We start from the raw sequence: 23,799 nt of genomic DNA on the forward strand, positions 1-23,799 counted from the left end.
CATAGATTTAGAATCTGAGATGCGAGATCAGAATCCGTATCTATTTCCAGATAAACTCTAAATTTCGAGGACAAAATTTTCTTAAGGGGGGTAGAGTGTAATATCCCGCTTAATAACACTGTCATTTGACATTTATCTGTGTCAGTTATTTTGTCAAATTGTCTATGATATTCTAAGCAGGGACAAAATTGGTATTTGCCAACCAAGATTCATTTTATAAACATTATTTGATTCCAACTTCTACACAATTCTATTTCCTTCTCTTTCTAAAAATATCATGATATTTTCTTTCATCTCTTCCTAAAGGCCATCGGCCCTTTCCTCATCACCTCACCAACATCTCCAAAACTTCCAAATCTCCAATAATCATCAATTAAGCCATGCCTAAGGGTTTCTAGAGGTGTTGTTTGCATTAAACAAGCTTCAAAAAAATTCTTCCCTCCCCATTAATAGTGCAAACCACCCCTTAATCATCTGTTTCCAATCTTCCATTTTGTCTCCAAATTCATGGGAAATTGCTAGAAATCATGCTAAAAGAGGTACCCATGATGTTTTAAGAGCAAGGTAAGCAACAAAAATGCATTTCCTTCCAACTAGCCATGAAGGCCGCCCCTTTAACCCTCATTTTTGGGGAAAATTTTCTCTTGGTGTAAATGTTCCAATTTATGCTTTTGGAGTGTTTAAAATGTTATGGGAATGATGTTATTGACATGTTTGAATGTTGTAGGAGCTATTGGAAGGAGGAGTAACTTAACTAGTGGCTTGGAAGTGAGAATTTTGCCACAAAGATCATCAAAGGAACCAACACAATAGAGTGAGTTCCTTTAGTTAGTAAACCTTTCCTTTTTGGGTAGTCCAGTTGTGCTATTAGATTGATAGATCATGATTTTGAGCTTTAGGACATAGTTAGTGCTAATATGTTTTAGACCTAATACCCTTGCTAATATATTCTAGAATTTGCTTTTATGTTAATTACCATGCTTATGCTAGTATAGAAGTTGGAGAAAAATTATTAGGCATGGATTCAATACATTTTTAAAATATGTGTATGATTTCGGCTAGATTCCGGAAATTTAAAATTTGTTAAATATTTGGTATGTTCCTATCTTTGGCTAACGGAAATGAAAATCTTTTAAGTGAATACACGATCAATGGCGGTTACGGATTGAACTTTCATTTTTCCGGATATGTAGCCGAAAATTGTTATAAAAACCTCCAACCAACTACTATCATATTGCTATGTGTATATATATGAAAGAATGTTTAGAATAAATTATGCCTTTAGAAATTATAGATTATGATCTAGTATGTTAGGACATAACATAGAGACATTATGACTTAAGATATTTACCCTTGCTAGTGTACTCTAAAATGGTTTTATATTGATAATTATGCTTATGGTAGTGTATGAGTTAGAGGAAAAATTGTTATGACAAGTTTTGCACAAGTATGAATAAATATGCACATTTCGGCTATAATTCCGGAAAGTGAGAATTGTTGGTTTTATTACTTTGTTTCAAATCTTAGCTAATGTAATTTACATTTTTAAGGTAATATAATGGTTTGGTTTGGCTAAGAATATAAATTCTCATTATTACCAAACGTGTAGCCGAAATGTATTATTATGACCTCTAATTACGTACTACCATATAGCATTTTTATTTACGTAAAAGAATGTTTAGAGTAAATTGGCCATGAATAAGAGTTATGGGTAAGTCAATAACCCGGGTAAAATACCATTTTTGAGAAGAGAATATTTATTGACACATTTTCAGTTAGAGACGAGAATTTAATTCTCATTATCAGATATGACATTAATTGATTTATTAAATTGTGGCTTTCGCTATCCCGCCAGTTGGATACGAAAGGTTCCCGCCAGTTGGAACGGGCACTATCCGTGAGGATGACCCCACAATAATCAGAGGAGTCCGGTATCCCCGTCAGTTGGGTTCCCGCCAGTTGGAAATATTTATATATATACCGGTTATCAGAGGAATAAATTCCGGGGTTACTCCACCTGGGTTTATTCGTAAAATCAACTCAGATAATTGTTTGTTCAACGCTAACTTTACTAACACATTTGTTAGATATTAAGATTAAATATTCAGTTATGTTAAGATATCAGAGTTATAGGTTAAAGATGTATAACCTCGGAGAGGTTGAATTTAGACAGAGGGCAATCATAGGTATCCCCAAGGATTGCATGCAGCCTAGGATAGGTGGAGCTCACTGAGACATTATGTCTCATCCCATTCCATTTATTATTTTTCAGGTACACAGTCATCCCAGAAGAAAGATTAAGAAAGGCTACAGGTTGATTATGGTGCTTCATTGATGATGTGTATATCTCAGGACTTATTGTGATGTATTTTATTCCATATCAGTTTATGGGAATTATGTATCAGATTATGTATAATATTACGTGCTCGTCAGTTAGTACATATATCATCTAGATAATATGTAAAGATTATCAGATAATCAGACAGGAGTCCTAGAGACATATACACATTATCAGTCATCACAGGTAAATTTTTATATTGAAATTTAATGTACCCGGTATTAAATTTTAATGCTTTCTAAAATTCTAGACACTTTTATGAGGGCGTTACAATTTGGTATCAGAGCTGGTCGATTCAGATCGTGCCCTGGGTCATTAGAATTCAATAAAAGTAGTGGGACCATTGGGTTCCGGATATTTATTCTAAATGTCATGTCTAGTTGAGCCTGATCAACTCAGACTAGTATATGATAGTTAGGACAAATGTCTGAGAGCTGAATAGGACCTTGGAGGAATGAAGCGTACGAAGAAGAGAAGTCAGTGTGTCAGGTTTTGTAACGAATTTTGATAAGGGAGTATTCGACGCCAAATGGTGGCCAATAAACTGTGAAGCAGAAAATTTTCGAGGACATAAGGGAAATGTTAAGATTAAGATGGTGTACTCTAATATTGTTGAACGACACTTTTATGTGGATACCGGAGAAGTAAGAGATTCAGGATAATTAAGGGATGATTGCAAGCTTGACAGGAGCCGCAGTATAAGAAGCATAAGTAAGGTATAGAAGAAATATTTCTAAAGGGGTAATTAAGACTATGGGATCAGAAGAGGAATTTGATATGAGGAGAATTATCAGATGAACCATAGAATCCAAAAGCTCTCAGTGGATGTAGAGTATGTAAGAAGTTAAGGACTTGAATGCCGAAACGAGCCGGATTTTGATGCTTGAATTGTTGAAGTGAACTAATTAATGAATAAGTAAATTATTTTGGGAGCAGACAAGGAAACCCCCTTAATATGAGCAATGAATGGATGACGTAAGTCAGATAAACTATGTCGGATTAGTCAAACCTCCCGAATCTTAAGTGCCAGATTTATGAATCAGGAAGTGAATGTGTTATGTGGCGTGAGAGTCAAGAAGAATGAATGATTGGTAGTGGAAAAATATTGTATGGAACAAAGTATGATGTATTTTTTTTATTGACAAGAAATTGCAGAGAAACTAAGCTAACGAGAGTTGACCACTAAGGAAATTGTATCAGATCCCTGCATCTATCATGAGTTATTAAGTTGTCATGGACTAAGAAACACAAGCTTAGCAGTAAGTAGAAAGAGGTTCCAGTAGCGGTAAGAAATAAAATGCAATTTTTCGATTGGAATGGAAACTAAAGATTAAGTAATAAGTTGTCAAAATTCAGTGAACTAATGGACGAATGATGTCAAGCACTATCAAGAGGACAAGAATGTGTTAAATCATGAATATAATAAGTTGAAGTGATAAGGATTAATCAAGATTTTTGAATCTGAGAATTTATTTTAAGGTTCCGTTATATGGAAGGTTGTTGTTAGTGTGAAAGTGTTAAGAATGAAGTAAAGTATTAAAGAATCACATATTTTCTTTTGATGATTTTCTCACGTAATTGTTCTAAAAACTAAAAGAATGACTTGGTCGATGAGAATGGATTTTGAGAATTGAAGTTATTTCAAGGGAGCTCGTAAGTGTAATTATCAGGACGACACAAATGAAAAAGAATGGAAATAAGCCGCGAATTGTCGAGTATGTTTTATTATAAACAATGTGAATGTGAGAATCATTCAAGGAACACCTTGCGAGAACAAGTGTACAGTATATGTCTAATGAAGGATTTAATACCTGGAAATAGTTCGCTAGCAATATAAGTTAGTACTCGAAGTAGCAGGAAGTGTAAAGTTAGCTTCTCTGTTCAAGACATGTAAGCTTCGAAGGATGAATAGGAGAATTGGATAAACATGTAGTAATGAGATTGGGAAATATTACATTATGATTGTATCGGTATGCGTAAATCGATGTAAGTTGACAAATCAGAGTGGCGCTGTAACGCCCGTTGTAATTATTTAATTATTTAAATAATTGTGATGTGTTTTATGTGCTTTTATGTGTGTTTTTGGATTAAGAATATTATGATTCGGTGCTTGGAGGGTTTTAATTAGACATTTTACCGTTAAGTGGGTAGCCTGTTGGGAGTAGACTGTAGAATAAAGAAATAATATTATAAGGAAATAATATTATAAAAAGGAAAGATTAGGAAAGAAAGAAGAAAACACGGGAAGAAGAAAAAGAGAAGAGAAGAAGAAGAAAAAGAGGAGATAGAGGAGAAGAGGAAATTGAGGATTTTTGCTGAGATCTTGTCAATTAAGGTAAGGGTGAGACTAACTCTCATTTTTATCAAGTTTTGATTCATGAAGTTCAATCAATTTAGGTAGTTTTAGAATTTGGGGGTTAGGTCAAAATCATTAAAATTGATAGATCTAAGTTAATTTTAGTGTAATTTGATGTAGAAAGAGGTTAATTAGACATAGAAAACATGTAGATGTTGATTACTGATGAATTAGAGGGTTGGGTAGTAGATTTGGGGTGACTGTGAGGATGAAGAACAGAGCTGCGACAGACTTGTCTGTCAGTGCTCGCCATTGCGAGTGATTTAGCTCGCAATTGCGAGTAAACCCTAGCTCGCCATTGCGAGTGGAATTAGCTCGCCATTGCGAGTAAATGGTGAGCAACCCTTAGCTCGCCATTGCGAGTGTTTAGAGCTCGCCTTTGCGAGTAACTGGTAAATGACCCTTAGCCTCGCCATAGCGAGTAGTGTAGCTCGCCATTGCGAGCTAGTGCAGTGCAGACCTGCTGTTTCGCAAATTTCTGGCAATTTTGACTGTGTTTCATGATGGGATAGGTTCTGATATATATGTGAAATATGATGATGAATTAATTGTTGATCCAGTAAGTACTGGTTGGAGGTGATGAACTATGATGAATAATTGTTAATGAATTAACATTAAATATGAATTATTGTTGGTTATTGTTGATCATGTGTTGATTGTTGTGGATTGTGATGTTGCTGTTGATGTTGTCGTCGATGTTGTCGTTGTCGTTGTCGTTGTCGTGTTGTTGTAGTGATGATGTGATCTTTTATGATCAACGTGATGATGTGATCTTTATGATCAACGTGATGATGTGATCTTTATGATCAACGTGATGATGAGGTCCAAAAATTGACCTACGTGATGATGGTGGTACCACAAGCATGCTGAGTCGTCTGAGTCGTCTGAGTTGTCTGAGTCGTTTGAGTCATTGTCGTAGTCATGTCGAGTCGTTGTTGTCGTGATGTGGAGTGGTCATAATTAATGACTGATGTGATGTTGTTGTTGATGATTTTATATAAGTTGAATTATAGGTGTGGATGTTTATTATGTTGATGGTGATTCTAACATTAATAAATGTGGATAATGGATGATATTATGGATAATTATATATGGTTGATTATTCTTTATGAATTATTATTTGCTGATAATGATTGTGAAATCTCACCCCTTCTGCGTATATGTTGCCTCGACCGTGGGTAATGTGCAGGTAACGAAGAATAATGCATTTGTGCGAGTGGTCCGTTGTGTCGTCTAGGATGCTCTGATACGTAACGGGATGGGAATTGTCTGTTGTTTTGTTTCCTTGTTACGTATTAATAAATAAAATTTGTTGAAGTAATTGGTGAAGACTATTATTGAAGATGTTAAGTTGTAGCCTTGTGCTAAGTATTTTATGTGATGATGTAATATAAATTCCGCTGTATTTGCTCTCGAATTTTATAAGACAGGTTGATTTAGTAAATGATATTACTATTAATGTTGGAATTGATGTTTTGTTGAATGTGATGCTCCGTTTGTGATGTTTAATTCTGATATTTATATGAAATTTTCAAGTCGGGAAAACGGGGTGTTACAATTGGTATCAGAGCAGGTCGGTCCGTCCGGCCAATTAGTTGAGTCGAGTTGTGTTGTCTAACAGTTAGAATACCATTATTATGTTATTCTGATTGTTGTGTGATGTGCAGAATTAAGGAGGAAAACTGGACGCTGCTAATATTATTTGTTATAGGAGAACAAGAATGACTGGCAGGAATGATGCTGCGGTGGCTGCTGCATTGGAAGCTGTGGCTCAAGCAATAGGGCAACAACCGAATGCTGGTGCTAATGCCGAAGTGAGAATGTTAGAGACATTCATAAGGAATCATCCCCCTACTTTCAAGGGAAGATATGATCCTGATGGAGCGCAGTCATGGATCAAAGAAATTGAAAGAGTCTTCAGGGGTATGCAGTGTTCTGAGGAGCAGAAGGTGCGATTTGGTACGCACATGCTGGCGGAAGAAGCTGATGATTGGTGGACGAGTCTTCTACCTGAGTTAGAGCAAGATGGTACTGTAGTTACCTGGGCTATTTTTAAGGAGGAGTTCCTAAACCGATACTTTCCGGAAGATGTTCGCGGAAAGAAAGAGATTGAGTTTTTGGAACTGAAGCAAGGTAATATGTCGGTGACTGAGTATGCTGCTAAGTTTGTGGAGTTAGCTAAATTCTATCCACATTACACTGGTGAAAATGCTGAGTTTTCTAAATGCATTAAGTTTGAGAGTGGTCTGCGTCCTGATATCAAGAAGGCGATTGGTTATCAAAGGATCCGTAATTTCTCTGTATTGGTGAGTAGCTGCAGGATCTATGAAAGTGATTCCAATGCTCACTATAAGGTTATGAATGAAAGGAGAGGCAAACAACAACAAAACCGTGGAAAACCTTATAGTGCTCCAGCTGATAAGGGCAAACAAAAGGTGAATGATGAAAGGAGACCCAAGAGGTATGCGACTTCTGCTGAGATTGTTTGCTACTCATGTGGAGAAAAAGGTCATAAGAGTAATGTTTGTCCGATTGATGTGAAAAGATGTTACCGATGTGGAGGCAGAGGGCATACAGTTACAGAATGCAATCAGGACGACGTTATTTGTTTTAATTGCAATGGAAAGGGACATATTAGTACTCAGTGTAAAGAACCAAAGAAGGCCCTGACTAGGGGTAAGGTGTTTGCTTTAGCTGGTACTCAGACCGCCAGTGAGGACCGTTTGATCCGAGGTACTTCTTTCATTAACAGTATTCCGTTAATTGCTATCATAGATACCGGTGCTACACATTGTTTTATTGCTGCTGATTGTGCTTTGAGGTTGAGTCTTGATGTGTCGCCCATGAAGGGAGAGATGGTTGTCAAAACTCCATCTAATGGTTCGATAACTACCTCTCGGGTGTGTTTGAGTTGTCCTTTGTCTATGTATGGTAGAGATTTTACTATGGATTTAATATGCATACCATTGATAGGAATGGATGTGATTCTTGGTATGAATTGGTTGGAGTATAATTATGCTCACATAAATTGTTTCAACAAGACGGTGCGATTTTCTTCTCCAGAGGAAGAAGCAGAGACTGAGTTTGTAACTACTAAGCAGTTGAAACAGATGATGCTTGATGAAGGTCAATTATTTTCCTTGATGGCGTCATTGTCCGTTGAGAACCAGGCAAGGATTGATGAGTTGGAAGTTGTGCGTGAATTTCCAGAAGTTTTTCCTGATGAGATTCCTGATGTGCCTCCTGAGAGAGAAGTTGAATTTTCGATTGACCTTGTTCCGGGTACGAAGCCCGTGTCTATGGCACCTTACCGTATGTCAGCTTCTGAATTAGCTGAGTTGAAAAAGCAGTTAGAAGATTTGCTTGATAAGAAGTTTGTAAGACCAAGTGTTTCACCTTGGGGAGCGCCAGTGCTTTTGGTTAAGAAGAAAGACGGAAGCATGAGATTGTGCATTGATTATCGACAGTTGAACAAGGTGACAATAAAGAATAGGTATCCACTTCCAAGGATCGATGATTTGATGGATCAGTTAGTGGGTGCACGGGTGTTTAGCAAGATTGATCTGAGGTCGGGTTATCACCAGATTAAAGTGAAAAATGAAGATGTTCAGAAAACAGCCTTTAGAACACGATACGGCCATTATGAGTATTTGGTAATGCCTTTTGGAGTTTCTAACGCACCAGGTGTGTTTATGGAGTACATGAATCGTATTTTTCATACGTTTCTAGATCGCTTCGTGGTTGTATTCATTGACGATATTTTGATATACTCCAAGTCTGAAGAAGAACATGCTGAGCATTTGAGAATTGTTTTGCAAGTGTTGCAGGAAAAGAAGTTATATGCCAAGCTATCAAAATGCGAATTTTGGTTGAATGAGGTGAGTTTTCTTGGTCATATTGTTTCCGGTGGCGGTATTTCAGTAGACCCATCTAAGGTCGATGCAGTATCGCAATGGGAGACCCCGAGGTCGGTTACAGAAGTTAGGAGCTTTTTGGGTTTGGCTGGTTACTACAGGAGATTTATTGAAGGATTTTCCAAGTTGGCACTTCCTTTAACTCAATTGACTTGTAAAGGCCGAGCTTTTGTGTGGGATATTCAGTGTGAGAACAGCTTTAATGAATTGAAGCAACGACTGACGACGGCTCCAATTTTGATTTTACCAAAGCCCGAGGAACCTTTTGTTGTGTATTGTGATGCGTCCAAGTTCGGTTTAGGTGGTGTACTCATGCAAAATGGCAAGGTAGTAGCTTATGCATCGAGGCAGTTGAGGGTTCATGAACGAAATTATCCTACTCATGATCTAGAATTAGCTGCAGTGGTATTTGTACTCAAGATTTGGAGACATTATCTGTATGGTTCGAGATTTGAAGTGTTTAGTGACCATAAAAGTCTGAAGTATTTATTTGATTAGAAGGAATTAAATATGAGACAGCGAAGGTGGCTTGAATTGCTAAAAGATTTTGACTTTGAGTTGAATTACCATCCGGGAAAGGCTAATGTTGTTGCAGATGCTTTGAGTAGGAAAACCTTACATATGTCTGCTATGATGGTTAAGGAGTTGGAGTTGCTTGAACAGTTTAGAGACTTGAGTTTGGTGTGTGAAATGTCAACACATAGTGTGAAGTTAGGAATGTTAAAGATCAACAATGAATTTTTGAATGACATCAAAGAAGCTCAGAAAGTAGATGTGAAGTTGGTAGATTTAATGGTTGCAAGTGATCCTGCTGTAGACAATAACTTTAAGGTTGATGAGCAAGGAGTGTTGAGGTTTCGAGGAAGAATCTGTATCCCTGATAATGAGGAAATGAAGAAGATGATTCTTGAAGAAAGTCACAGAAGTAATTTGAGTATTCATCCAGGAGCTACCAAGATGTATCATGATTTGAAGAAGTTGTTTTGGTGGTCTGGGTTGAAACGTGATGTGGCACAGTTTGTGTATTCATGCTTGGTTTGTCAGAAGTCAAAGGTTGAGCATCAGAGACCTGCTGGATTGTTGACACCGTTAGATGTGCCAGAATGGAAATGGGATAGTATATCTATGGATTTTGTAACGAGTTTGCCGAACACTCCAAGTGGGCATGATGCCATTTGGGTGATTGTGGATAGATTGACGAAGTCGGCTCATTTCATTCCGATTAACATCAATTTTCCTGTATCTCAGTTGGCGGATATTTATATTCGCGAGATTGTGAAGTTACATGGTGTTCCGTCGAGCATTGTGTCAGATAGAGATCCAAGGTTTACTTCTAGATTTTGGAAGAGTTTGCAAGAGGCTTTGGGTTCTAAGTTGAGGTTGAGTTCGGCTTATCATCCTCAGACAGATGGTCAGTCAGAAAGAACAATTCAGTCATTGGAAGATTTGTTGAGGGTTTGTGTACTTGAGCAAGGAGGAACTTGGGATAGTCATCTTTCGTTGATAGAGTTCACATATAATAACAGTTATCATTCTAGTATTGGAATGGCACCATTCGAAGCTTTGTATGGTCGAAGGTGCAGAACTCCATTGTGTTGGTTAGAGTCAGGAGAAAGTGCAGTTTTGGGACCAGATATTGTTCATCAAACTACGGAAAAGGTGAAGATGATTCAAGAAAAGATGAAGGCGTCGCAGAGTCGACAAAAGAGCTATCATGACAAACGTAGGAAAGACCTTGAGTTTCAAGAAGGAGATCACGTGTTCTTGAGAGTTACTCCAATGACCGGAGTTGGTCGTGCATTGAAGTCTAAGAAGTTGACCCCGAAGTTTATTGGTCCTTATCAGATATCAGAAAGAGTTGGGACGGTGGCTTACCGAGTGGGTTTACCACCGCATCTTTCGAATTTGCATGATGTGTTTCACGTGTCACAACTTCGGAAGTATGTTCCAGATCCATCTCATGTGATCCAAAGAGATGATGTGCAAGTTAGAGATAATCTTACGGTTGAGACTTTACCAGTGAGAATCGAAGGTCGTGAAGTGAAGCGATTGAGAGGCAAGGAGATACCTTTGGTGAAAGTTGTTTGGGATGGAGCGGCTGGTGAAAGCTTGACGTGGGAGCTGGAGAGTAAGATGATGGAATCTTATCCAGAGTTATTTGATTGAGGTAAATTTTCGAGGACGAAAATTCTTTAAGTTGGGGAGAATTGTAACGCCCGTTGTAATTATTTAATTATTTAAATAATTGTGATGTGTTTTATGTGCTTTGATGTGTGTTTTTGGATTAAGAATATTATGATTCGGTGCTTGGAGGGTTTTAATTAGACATTTTACCGTTAAGTGGGTAGCCTGTTGGGAGTAGACTGTAGAATAAAGAAATAATATTATAAGGAAATAATATTATAAAAAGGAAAGATTAGGAAAGAAAGAAGAAAACACGGGAAGAAGAAAAAGAGAAGAGAAGAAGAAGAAAAAGAGGAGATAGAGGAGAAGAGGAAATTGAGGATTTTTGCTGAGATCTTGTCAATTAAGGTAAGGGTGAGACTAACTCTCATTTTTATCAAGTTTTGATTCATGAAGTTCAATCAATTTAGGTAGTTTTAGAATTTGGGGGTTAGGTCAAAATCATTAAAATTGATAGATCTAAGTTAATTTTAGTGTAATTTGATGTAGAAAGAGGTTAATTAGACATAGAAAACATGTAGATGTTGATTACTGATGAATTAGAGGGTTGGGTAGTAGATTTGGGGTGACTGTGAGGATGAAGAACAGAGCTGCGACAGACTTGTCTGTCAGTGCTCGCCATTGCGAGTGATTTAGCTCGCAATTGCGAGTAAACCCTAGCTCGCCATTGCGAGTGGAATTAGCTCGCCATTGCGAGTAAATGGTGAGCAACCCTTAGCTCGCCATTGCGAGTGTTTAGAGCTCGCCTTTGCGAGTAACTGGTAAATGACCCTTAGCCTCGCCATAGCGAGTAGTGTAGCTCGCCATTGCGAGCTAGTGCAGTGCAGACCTGCTGTTTCGCAAATTTCTGGCAATTTTGACTGTGTTTCATGATGGGATAGGTTCTGATATATATGTGAAATATGATGATGAATTAATTGTTGATCCAGTAAGTACTGGTTGGAGGTGATGAACTATGATGAATAATTGTTAATGAATTAACATTAAATATGAATTATTGTTGGTTATTGTTGATCATGTGTTGATTGTTGTGGATTGTGATGTTGCTGTTGATGTTGTCGTCGATGTTGTCGTTGTCGTTGTCGTTGTCGTGTTGTTGTAGTGATGATGTGATCTTTTATGATCAACGTGATGATGTGATCTTTTATGATCAACGTGATGATGTGATCTTTATGATCAACGTGATGATGAGGTCCAAAAATTGACCTACGTGATGATGGTGGTACCACAAGCATGCTGAGTCGTCTGAGTCGTCTGAGTTGTCTGAGTCGTTTGAGTCATTGTCGTAGTCATGTCGAGTCGTTGTTGTCGTGATGTGGAGTGGTCATAATTAATGACTGATGTGATGTTGTTGTTGATGATTTTATATAAGTTGAATTATAGGTGTGGATGTTTATTATGTTGATGGTGATTCTTACATTAATAAATGTGGATAATGGATGATATTATGGATAATTATATATGGTTGATTATTCTTTATGAATTATTATTTGCTGATAATGATTGTGAAATCTCACCCCTTCTGCGTATATGTTGCCTCGACCGTGGGTAATGTGCAGGTAACGAAGAATAGTGCATTTGTGCGAGTGGTCCGTTGTGTCGTCTAGGATGCTCTGATACGTAACGGGATGGGAATTGTCTGTTGTTTTGTTTCCTTGTTACGTATTAATAAATAAAATTTGTTGAAGTAATTGGTGAAGACTATTATTGAAGATGTTAAGTTGTAGCCTTGTGCTAAGTATTTTATGTGATGATGTAATATAAATTCCGCTGTATTTGCTCTCGAATTTTATAAGACAGGTTGATTTAGTAAATGATATTACTATTAATGTTGGAATTGATGTTTTGTTGAATGTGATGCTCCGTTTGTGATGTTTAATTCTGATATTTATATGAAATTTTCAAGTCGGGAAAACGGGGTGTTACAGGCGCAGTGGAAAATTAATCAGTAAAGAAGTGATAGGATGTGCAATAGTTTTATACTTTGAAAAGAGATATTCATGGAAAATTTTAAGAGACAAGCTAATAATTTTCAAAGCACATAATTCAGAGATATTAACAGTTCAATTAATGAGAGTAGGACGGAAGTGTTCCTACCTTGTTAAATTTAAGAAAATTGGAATCACCTCTAGTATGTAACTTAGTCAGTCGACTTGGTGATTTCAAATAATGAATTAAAAGTATCAGTTTAGCTGGAAAAGAGTCATGTATGAGATAACAAATATGGATGTTGTATCAAGATGATTTTATTTTGGTTTGAAATAGTCTCGTGGGACATCAGGTATAGTAAATGGCATTTAAGTGCAAGGAGGCTATTCAGAACAAGAATGCGGATGCTTAAACACAATTTTGCAGTGAAGTTCGGAAATTTAAAATTTCGTATTTTTGAAGGTAAAGAAAAGATTGATATCATACAAGTTAGAAAATTTTATGTGATATACAGTATGTAATTATACCAATTCAGGTAACGAGTATGGAATTAGCAGAAAGACTGAGATAATATGTTCTTTATAGTAACGGACAGAATAATAATGTTCAAGGATGAAATGTATATTTTGGAAGAGTAAGATCATGAGAAAATTTATGAATACGGATCTTATTTATTTTGACAGTGAAATGTGATTAATTTAAGAATGTTGAAATCTTAGTGCAGATGAAGTATAGTCGAATGACTACAGATATATGTCATGTATTTAGTTATCAGTCGTACTACCTCGTGAATTGTGTACTCGTCAGTTAGTGCACTATTACTCGTATAAGAATTACATTTAATGTACTTGCTAGTTAGTACATTTTGTATTTAAATATGACTTATGGATTGTACTCGTCAGTTAGTACTTTCATCAGCTGTTTGAGGTAGTACCATGTTTGGATTCATTCCACAGAAAACATAGCAGATATCAGCAATAACATCTCATATTCATGTGTTGAATAATGGAGGAGATTGAATCAGTTCTTACATTCATTGAGGTAAATTTAATGTCAGATAATGCTTTGAATAGGAACGATCCTATACAGAGAATGGTGTCGTTATTATTATGAGACCTCATTATATGGGGTATAGTTCAGAAATAAATTTTTATTGGAATCAGTCGTATCATGAAGAACCCCCTCAAAGGTTGGATATGTTCAAGGAAAGATAAGAATCGACGAAGTCGATAAAAGTGTTACTCCGATAAGTGTATGAGATATTTCCAGAACTTAGTGAAGGTAAACAAGTAGTAGTAATCTAAGACAAATTTATAAGGAGTATGTGGAACTAGAAATTTACTAGAAGAATATTTTATGCATTGGTTAGCTTTGTTTCCCACTACGCTCAAAATGTATAATGTATTCCACAACTTACACTTAAGGAGGTTATTATTAAACCTTTTCGACTCAGGTGATTGGAAGACATATTAGTATGCAGAGCTTTTTATTTCAGAAATTGTTAAACTCCACGGTGTTGGACAGAAGTCGGAGACAAGATATTTTGGGGCCAGAAATTATTCAAGAGACAACTTTAAAGGTTAAGTCCATCCAAGAAAAGATGAAAGCAGCGCAAAGTCGTCAGAAGAGTTATGCAGATAAGAAACAGAGACCTTTAGAGTTCAATGAGGGAGATCATGTAATTCTGAAAGTTACACCTAAGATGGGTTCGCAAGGAACATTCAGAATAAAGAAAACTTAGTCCAAGGTATATTGAGCCCTTTCAAATACTCATGCGTATCGGTCCAGTAACATATCAGTTAGCATTAATGTCAGAATTACATGAAGTATTTCATGTTTCTCAGTTATGAAAAATTCATTCTCGATCCTTTTCAGCCAGTGGAATTGGAAACCATAGATTTAGAATCTGAGATGCGAGATCAGAATCCGTATCTATTTCCAGATAAACTCTAAATTTCGAGGACAAAATTTTCTTAAGGGGGGTAGAGTGTAATATCCCGCTTAATAACACTGTCATTTGACATTTATCTGTGTCAGTTATTTTGTCAAATTGTCTATGATATTCTAAGCAGGGACAAAATTGGTATTTGCCAACCAAGATTCATTTTATAAACATTATTTGATTCCAACTTCTACACAATTCTATTTCCTTCTCTTTCTAAAAATATCATGATATTTTCTTTCATCTCTTCCTAAAGGCCATCGGCCCTTTCCTCATCACCTCACCAACATCTCCAAAACTTCCAAATCTCCAATAATCATCAATTAAGCCATGCCTAAGGGTTTCTAGAGGTGTTGTTTGCATTAAACAAGCTTCAAAAAAATTCTTCCCTCCCCATTAATAGTGCAAACCACCCCTTAATCATCTGTTTCCAATCTTCCATTTTGTCTCCAAATTCATGGGAAATTGCTAGAAATCATGCTAAAAGAGGTACCCATGATGTTTTAAGAGCAAGGTAAGCAACAAAAATGCATTTCCTTCCAACTAGCCATGAAGGCCGCCCCTTTAACCCTCATTTTTGGGGAAAATTTTCTCTTGGTGTAAATGTTCCAATTTATGCTTTTGGAGTGTTTAAAATGTTATGGGAATGATGTTATTGACATGTTTGAATGTTGTAGGAGCTATTGGAAGGAGGAGTAACTTAACTAGTGGCTTGGAAGTGAGAATTTTGCCACAAAGATCATCAAAGGAACCAACACAATAGAGTGAGTTCCTTTAGTTAGTAAACCTTTCCTTTTTGGGTAGTCCAGTTGTGCTATTAGATTGATAGATCATGATTTTGAGCTTTAGGACATAGTTAGTGCTAATATGTTTTAGACCTAATACCCTTGCTAATATATTCTAGAATTTGCTTTTATGTTAATTACCATGCTTATGCTAGTATAGAAGTTGGAGAAAAATTATTAGGCATGGATTCAATACATTTTTAAAATATGTGTATGATTTCGGCTAGATTCCGGAAATTTAAAATTTGTTAAATATTTGGTATGTTCCTATCTTTGGCTAACGGAAATGAAAATCTTTTAAGTGAATACACGATCAATGGCGGTTACGGATTGAACTTTCATTTTTCCGGATATGTAGCCGAAAATTGTTATAAAAACCTCCAACCAACTACTATCATATTGCTATGTGTATTTATATGAAAGAATGTTTAGAATAAATTATGCCTTTAGAAATTATAGATTATGATCTAGTATGTTAGGACATAACATAGAGACATTATGACTTAAGATATTTACCCTTGCTAGTGTACTCTAAAATGGTTTTATATTGATAATTATGCTTATGGTAGTGTATGAGTTAGAGGAAAAATTGTTATGACAAGTTTTGCACAAGTATGAATAAATATGCACATTTCGGCTATAATTCCGGAAAGTGAGAATTGTTGGTTTTATTACTTTGTTTCAAATCTTAGCTAATGTAATTTACACTTTTAAGGTAATATAATGGTTTGGTTTGGCTAAGAATATAAATTCTCATTATTACCAAACGTGTAGCCGAAATGTATTATTATGACCTCTAATTACGTACTACCATATAGCATTTTTATTTACGTAAAAGAATGTTTAGAGTAAATTGGCCATGAATAAGAGTTATGGGTAAGTCAATAACCCGGGTAAAATACCATTTTTGAGAAGAGAATATTTATTGACACATTTTCAGTTAGAGACGAGAATTTAATTCTCATTATCAGATATGACATTAATTGATTTATTAAATTGTGGCTTTCGCTATCCCGCCAGTTGGATACGAAAGGTTCCCGCCAGTTGGAACGGGCACTATCCGTGAGGATGACCCCACAATAATCAGAGGAGTCCGGTATCCCCGTCAGTTGGGTTCCCGCCAGTTGGAAATATTTATATATATACCGGTTATCAGAGGAATAAATTCCGGGGTTACTCCACCTGGGTTTATTCGTAAAATCAACTCAGATAATTGTTTGTTCAACGCTAACTTTACTAACACATTTGTTAGATATTAAGATTAAATATTCAGTTATGTTAAGATATCAGAGTTATAGGTTAAAGATGTATAACCTCGGAGAGGTTGAATTTAGACAGAGGGCAATCATAGGTATCCCCAAGGATTGCATGCAGCCTAGGATAGGTGGAGCTCACTGAGACATTATGTCTCATCCCATTCCATTTATTATTTTTCAGGTACACAGTCATCCCAGAAGAAAGATTAAGAAAGGCTACAGGTTGATTATGGTGCTTCATTGATGATGTGTATATGTGGAAGTATGTCTCAGGACTTGTTGTGATGTATTTTAGTCCATATCAGTTTATGGGAATTATGTATCAGATTATGTATAATATTACGTGCTCGTCAGTTAGTACAGATATCATCTAGATAATATGTAAAGATTATCAGATAATCAGACATGAGTCCTAGAGACATATACACATTATCAGTCATCACAGGTAAATTTTTATATTGAAATTTAATGTACCCGGTATTAAATTTTAACGCTTTCTAAAATTCTAGACACTTTTATGAGGGCGTTACAGTTTCATACTTGTATGAAGAAGATAATTGCTCAAAATTAATGGAATTAACAAAGTTTAAACCATGTTATATTATAAGAGAAATGCTTGTCAATTTGATAAAAAAAAAAAGGGATATTAGTATTTAGTTAAAAAATTGAGCGGGTGTTTGTGTTATTTAAAAAGATCTTAAGGGAGGTTAGTGTAATTATATGTAAAAATATTTAAAATAGTAAAGATTTCATTATTGATAAAGATGTTGTTATGAGTCCCGTGTATAAATTGTACAACAATATTATTTATTGTGATGACGGTCGATCCATAAATTATTTTTCGCAGGGGTTCCCTTTTCATATTTTTTTGTAACCTAGGTTTCGCGCCCGTATATGGGTTTGCTAGGTTGCACCCGTGATTAGTGAATTTTAATTAGGGTAGATTTGAGTCGATCCACTTGGTCCAATTTATTATGTTGTATCCCCGTTTTGGGTTGTACATGAGTCAGGTCTAATACCCTCAGACTCTTTATCTATTTCTTTTTATTTAATATAATTTTTCTTTTTTTTATTTAATATAATTTTTCTTTTGACTAAGAACAAAATATAGAAAAAACAAAGGCAAATTATTTTTAGAAAAGAAACAATCTTGAAAATGTCTTTTTTTTTTTTGAAAAATAGATATATGCGTTGTAATAAATATTTTGTAAGTTTCTTGAAGTTATTTTTTTTAAGAATGAATTTTGTTGTCCTCGTGAGCTTAGCTCAGTTGGTATGGACAATGCATAACATATGCAAGGTCTGAGGTTCAAACCCAGGCCACTATGTTAAAAAAATGAAGTTTTGCTATTTTGTTATTATCAATACTATATAGTTAAAAAAATGAAGTTTTGCTATTTTGTTATTATCAATCAGATATAATTGAATGTTTATTTTTATTTTCTTAATGAATTTTTTTTTCAGTGTTTTGTAGTATCGAAGATAACTATCTCAACCATATTTTATTGATAAGTGAAATATATATTGAATAAAAAAAATATATATTTTGATATTCAATTATTTAAAGATTATTTTTGAAAAAGCATAATTAGTTGTGTTTGTTTATCGTAATAACAACCACTTCTTAAAAAGTCCTCGTGAGCTAAGCTCATTTGGTTGGGACAATGCATAATATATGCAAGGTCTGGGGTTCAAACCCCGGCCACCACCAAAATCACTTCTTAAAAAAAATGTTTGGATACAACTATATAAAATGGATTTTGTGTTACAAAATTATCTTCTTGTTTAAAGTTTTTTTAAAATTATAAAAAGTTATAAGTTATTTTTTTGGGTGGTGGTCGAGGTTTGAACCCCTGACCTTGCATATATTATGCATTGTCCCTACCAACTGAGCTAAGCTCACGAGGACAAACCCCGCACGGCTTATTTGTTATGAATTAAAATAAAAATAATATTAACGTTAAAAAATTTAGTGATTTTTTAATATTTTTATAAAAATATCATAATCTATTTTGTGTTTGTTTATGGTAATAAAATCATTTTTAAAAATATAATATATTGTAGTTTGTTTACTTACATCAATATAAAAGAAATTTTTTGTTGCGAAATCACATCAATCTTTTAAAATTTATGTTCTCTCTCAGCTAAATACATTTTTTGTTACAAAAGACACAAAAAGATAAATATAATTTGAGGTGTCAAAATCTTAAGATGTGGTAAAATTGTGTTTTTACTAATCATTAACTTTCATAATTAGAGAAAGATAATAGATTGTATTTGTTTTTTTTTTAACTCTTTAGATATTTTAAAGTTGAATTATAAGAAAATTTATTTTGATTGTGATTTAGATTATTTTTTTTGGTGAAGAAGTTTGTTTATAGATTAAGTTAGTGTGTTTTATTGTCCCTGTGAGCTTAGCTCGAATGGTAAGGACAATGCATAATATATTTATATTATATGTAAGGTCTGAGAGGTCTGAGGTTCGAATCCCAGACACCACCAAAAAAAAAGTTAGCGTGTTTTATTGAGTGAATAGAGTGAATTTGTTTAAATTTGTTTTTAAAAGAGAAAAAATAGGGGGAAGTGTTTTAATTTGTTTTTAAAAGAGAAAAAATAGGGGGAAGTTGAAACAATGAGTGAATTTGTTTTAATTTGTTTTTAAAAGAGAAAAAATAGGGGGAAGTTGAAACAAAAGACACAAAACTATAGAATTTTGTTGACGTGTCAAAAGATTAAGAAGGGGTAAGATTATATTTTGGGTAGAAAATTAAATTTCATAATTAGAGAATAGAGAATAGAAGATTGTAATTTTTTTTTTAACTCTTTAGATATTTAAAAGTTGAATTATAGAAAAATTTGTTGAATAGAGTGAATTTGTTTTAATTTGTTTTTAAAAGAGAAAAAATAGGGGGAAGTGTTTTAATTTGTTTTTAAAAGAGAAAAAATAGGGGGAAGTTGAAACATTTGTTGAATAGAGTGAATTTGTTTTAATTTGTTTTTAAAAGAGAAAATATAGGGGAAGTGTTTTAATTTGTTTTTAAAAGAGAAAAAATAGGGGGAAGTTGAAACAATGAGTGAATTTGTTTTAATTTGTTTTTAAAAGAGAAAAAATAGGGGGAAGTTGAAACAAAAGACACAAAACTATAGAATTTTGTTGACGTGTCAAAAGATTAAGAAGGGGTAAGATTATATTTTGGGTAGAAAATTAAATTTCATAATTAGAGAATAGAGAATAGAAGATTGTAATTTTTTTTTTAACTCTTTAGATATTTAAAAGTTGAATTATAGAAAAATTTGTTGAATAGAGTGAATTTGTTTTAATTTGTTTTTAAAAGAGAAAAAATAGGGGGAAGTGTTTTACTTTGTTTTTAAAAGAGAAAAAATAGGGGGAAGTTGAAATAAAAGACACAAAACTATAGAATTTTGTTGACGTGTCAAAAGATTAAGAAGGGGTAAGATTATATTTTGGGTAGAAAATTAAATTTCATAATTAGAGAATAGAGAATAGAAGATTGTAATTTTTTTTAACTCTTTAGATATTTAAAAGTTGAATTATAGAAAAATTTGTTTTGATTGGAATTAAGATTAAGTTTGTTTTTTCTTTAAAAAAGATTTAGTTAGTGGGTTTTATCGAGTGAGTTTGTTTTAATTTGTTTTTAAGAGAGAAAAAATAGGGGGAAGTTGAAGCAAAAGACACTAAAGGATATAATTTTGATGACGTGTCAAAATTAAGAAGGGGTAAGATTGTATTTTTGGTAGACATTAAGTTTTATAATTAGAGAATAGAAGACCGAATCTAATTTTTTTTACAGGGAATAAACCCAAAAATGTCATATATTACAGGAGGTAAAACACTATTAACCCTAAAATCTTAATAGTATAAATAATATTTTTTAAAATTTGTCTAATAGATGTCAGCTAAGCAGTGAGATCTTGACATGGTTCAAATCCCACGAATGATAGTGGTAAGATGTACTTTCCTAATTTATCGTTTAATATATAAATTATTTATATGTCCTTTATACATTATTAACATTTAAATATTTTCAATTATGACATTGAACAATCTCTCATTTTTTTTTATGACATTGAACAAGATGCTCACTTTAACTATAAATAATTATGCATTTCTTTACCATACCACTCACAATAAGATATCCAATTTTCTTATCTTTGCAAACCAAGTCTGGTTATAATGGAAGCTCTCTTGAAATTGTTCCTGAAATTCGTAGTGTTACTTCTTGCTATTGGAGGTGCTATGGTAGGCAACGTGCAAGGTCGTTTACCACTCTGCTGCCCAATTCCTACTGTATGCCAACCGAGAACATGTGACAAACCCCCATGTTGCCGCGACTCTCCACCTGCTGATTTGAAGCCCTAATACTTTGCAGCGTTTTTGTTGTTTTAAAACCAATCATTTATAATTAAGAAAATTCTATCTGATATGTAATAATTTCATTAATAAGATTGGTTAAGATATTATATTTTCTTATTCTCAAATTTTTTTTTACCTTTTATTGGACATCTTTGTGTTTGAATATATATATATATATATATATATATATATATATTGACCATTGGATTTTAATGGACGGTTAAGATTAAAATGTGCTCCCTTTTTTTAATATACCACTCCTTCTTGTTGTTGTTCTAACCTTTTTGCTGATTATTATTCTTCCCCTATTCATTGGCGATAGATTTCCGTGTAACTCTATGGAGAAGAACTAAAAGTAATAGTTAAAAAGTAAAAATAATTGTGAAAAATTGGAGAAGAAGCGCTCCATACTTTGCTAAAAAAATAAAATATAGGTAGATGTAGCTAATAATTAACCCTTGTTCCTTTTTGATTCAGGACTTTTTTCTTCACTTACGCTCCTCTTATCAGATCGACTTACATGGCTTTCTGTTTCCTTAATTTTTTTTTTATAGCCAGATCTTGAGTTGAATAAACAAGGAAATTTTTAATTAATATAGATTGAGATATTTAAATTATAACAATAATTTTTCAAGATATTAGTTTTTTTTTGTTGATTAATTAGCCCAACTTGTTGAAAGAGAAAGTACATGAAGGGAAGACATGAAACGTTGCCAGACAGAAAGAAACAGAAGGGGCACGTAAAAGAATAAAAATCATGTGCGCTTTCTAAAGTTAGACACCTTCTAATCTGCACCGTCCATTAAAATCCAATGGTCAATAATTAATACTCCCATCTTTCACAATAAAAGTTCATCTCACTTGAGACACCATATATATAAAACGAACAAATATATTTTAGTTTGTGATAAAATTTAGAGATTGAGTCTAATTCATTAACAGTTGTTTCTTCGATTACTAATGGGAGTAATTTCTTAAATCATGTTTTATCTTAGTGGAGCAAATCATAGATCTTCTTCGTCGATTTTCTATGTACTCCGCTATTCATGGTCCTTTTTAGGCCAAACTAGTGGTGGATGGTTTAGGGTCTATAAATGATAGTATTAGGGTCTTTGAGGCACATCCTACTTTTATTTCTTTTGACTTATTAGCTACAGATCTTAAAGATGCTGCTTTTCTTATAGGTTTTTACTTGTTACTTTTTTTTGGGTCATTTCAACCAATAGTAGATGTATCTCTTCTGACACCTTTGCCTTGAGATGATTGCTTTCTTTTGAGGTTGGTTAGTTTCAACGTCGTTTAACTTGTGTTTTTGAATGATCAAGACAGTTTACTGCATTTTTCATCTTCCATTGATTGTCGTTACGGTCGATGATTACATTTTCCCTATACATAACCCCTCATTCTTCTCAATTTTTCATTCCAACCCATATTCTCTTTTCTTTGTTACATTTCTTTTGAGTTGTTGATGATCTCAATGTTCTACCATTGGACTTTTATACAAAGTTTTTGTCATCTTGAGGGTATAATATGAATGATCAAAGAGTGTTGTTCCACTCTGCAAACTTGCACCACTTATCTGGATCTGAGATTGTTCATCACAATCTCCTCCTACCCAAGCATTTTGTATTTCCATCCCATATTCTTTGGAAGGTGCAGATGACTAGCCTTTTCCATTTTCTCCCTCCATCTTATTGCACCACATATTTAACATTAGGTGTCTAATATTTTGTTATCAAGAGTTAGATTAGTGTCAATGTATTATGAATTCTTTACAAATAATAAAATATGTTGAGTTCTTGCCAATTTATATTATGTCTCTTTAAATTTTGTCATTTGAATTTATGCCATTTTAATAATTAATGTCATTGTAATGAAAAAATTGATTAAACACATTTTGGATTTTATGACATGAAAACCATCAAATATGCGTCAGATTCATAATTCGACGAGGGTAAAATGGTCGAACGGGAGGGCGCGTGAGAAGTAAGTTTGGTGGAATTTTTTTTTCTTCTCTTATTCAAAAACATGTTTATCATATATGGTGTTTTGGATTGGGCCAAAGTCCAATCTATGATTTGGATCCATGATCCAATTGTCTGGGAAACACTATGTTCAACAAAACATTGAATCAATTACCATGATCAAATCACGATTCTCTAATTGTAACAACAACAAAAAATCATGATTCTCTAATTACATCAGTTAGACTATGATTTGTGAATCACGTCGAATTAGAATAAATGAAATAACTATCTAGGAACTCGGTGTGTCTTACATGTCACCTATAACCTTTATGCTCTCCTAGAACCTCATATTAGCTTTAGCATTGAAGTCCTTGCAGGTACAACATTTTACTCAAAGTAGGAATGTTGTGCTCCGGCCCATTCAATCAACTTTGGTCGTCGTCTTCAAGTCTCCTATGTGTCATTAGGCACTATTTGTAGAAATTTCTTTCTAAGATTCACATTATCATTTTGAACATTTGCGGTGGTTGGAAACATGAAAGCAACCGATCCAAAGACAACAACGATTGCGAGTACATTTTTCCTTCCTCCTCTGGTTGTGGAAGGAACTGGCCTAATTCTTTCACTGATTTGTCCTTCATCAAGTGAAGATAAACCATCGTCACATCATAACAGCAACAACTGCTGTGACCTCATCATTGCAGTTTACTAAAAAAAAATGGTTTTCACAGCTACTTAACTAACACTTGATTG

The 23,799-nt window shown here is 34.2% G+C and overlaps 1 protein-coding gene and 1 long non-coding RNA gene across 3 annotated transcripts; both read left to right on the forward strand.

Moving 5' to 3' along the window:
* The first annotated feature begins 249 nt into the window (after positions 1–249).
* Positions 250–17,216, forward strand: LOC146924046 (uncharacterized). 2 transcript variants are annotated; one of them, XR_015010030.1, is made up of 4 exons: positions 250–564; positions 728–814; positions 15,341–15,427; positions 16,886–17,216. It is a non-coding gene; the product is annotated as an uncharacterized LOC146924046 (long non-coding RNA). The 2 variants fall into 2 exon arrangements; XR_015010029.1 differs by lacking the exons at positions 250–564; positions 728–814 and adding an exon at positions 14,861–15,177.
* Positions 5,448–11,061, forward strand: LOC146924047 (uncharacterized). The gene has a single exon (XM_085709088.1). It carries the CDS (start codon positions 6,416–6,418, stop codon positions 9,104–9,106), a length of 2,691 nt encoding a protein of 896 aa, XP_085565214.1. The 5' UTR covers positions 5,448–6,415; the 3' UTR covers positions 9,107–11,061.
* Positions 17,217–23,799: the final 6,583 nt, after the last annotated feature.

Source organism: Medicago sativa, chromosome 5 (genome assembly GCF_051527215.1).
Source record: "Medicago sativa cultivar Bolivia chromosome 5, Bolivia_mono, whole genome shotgun sequence".
NCBI classification, from domain to species: domain Eukaryota; kingdom Viridiplantae; phylum Streptophyta; class Magnoliopsida; order Fabales; family Fabaceae; genus Medicago; species Medicago sativa.

Excerpts from the sequence above, each read along its gene's own strand:
- LOC146924047 (XM_085709088.1), top strand. The coding sequence starts at position 6,416 with ATGACTGGCAGGAATGATGCTGCGGTGGCTGCTGCATTGGAAGCTGTG.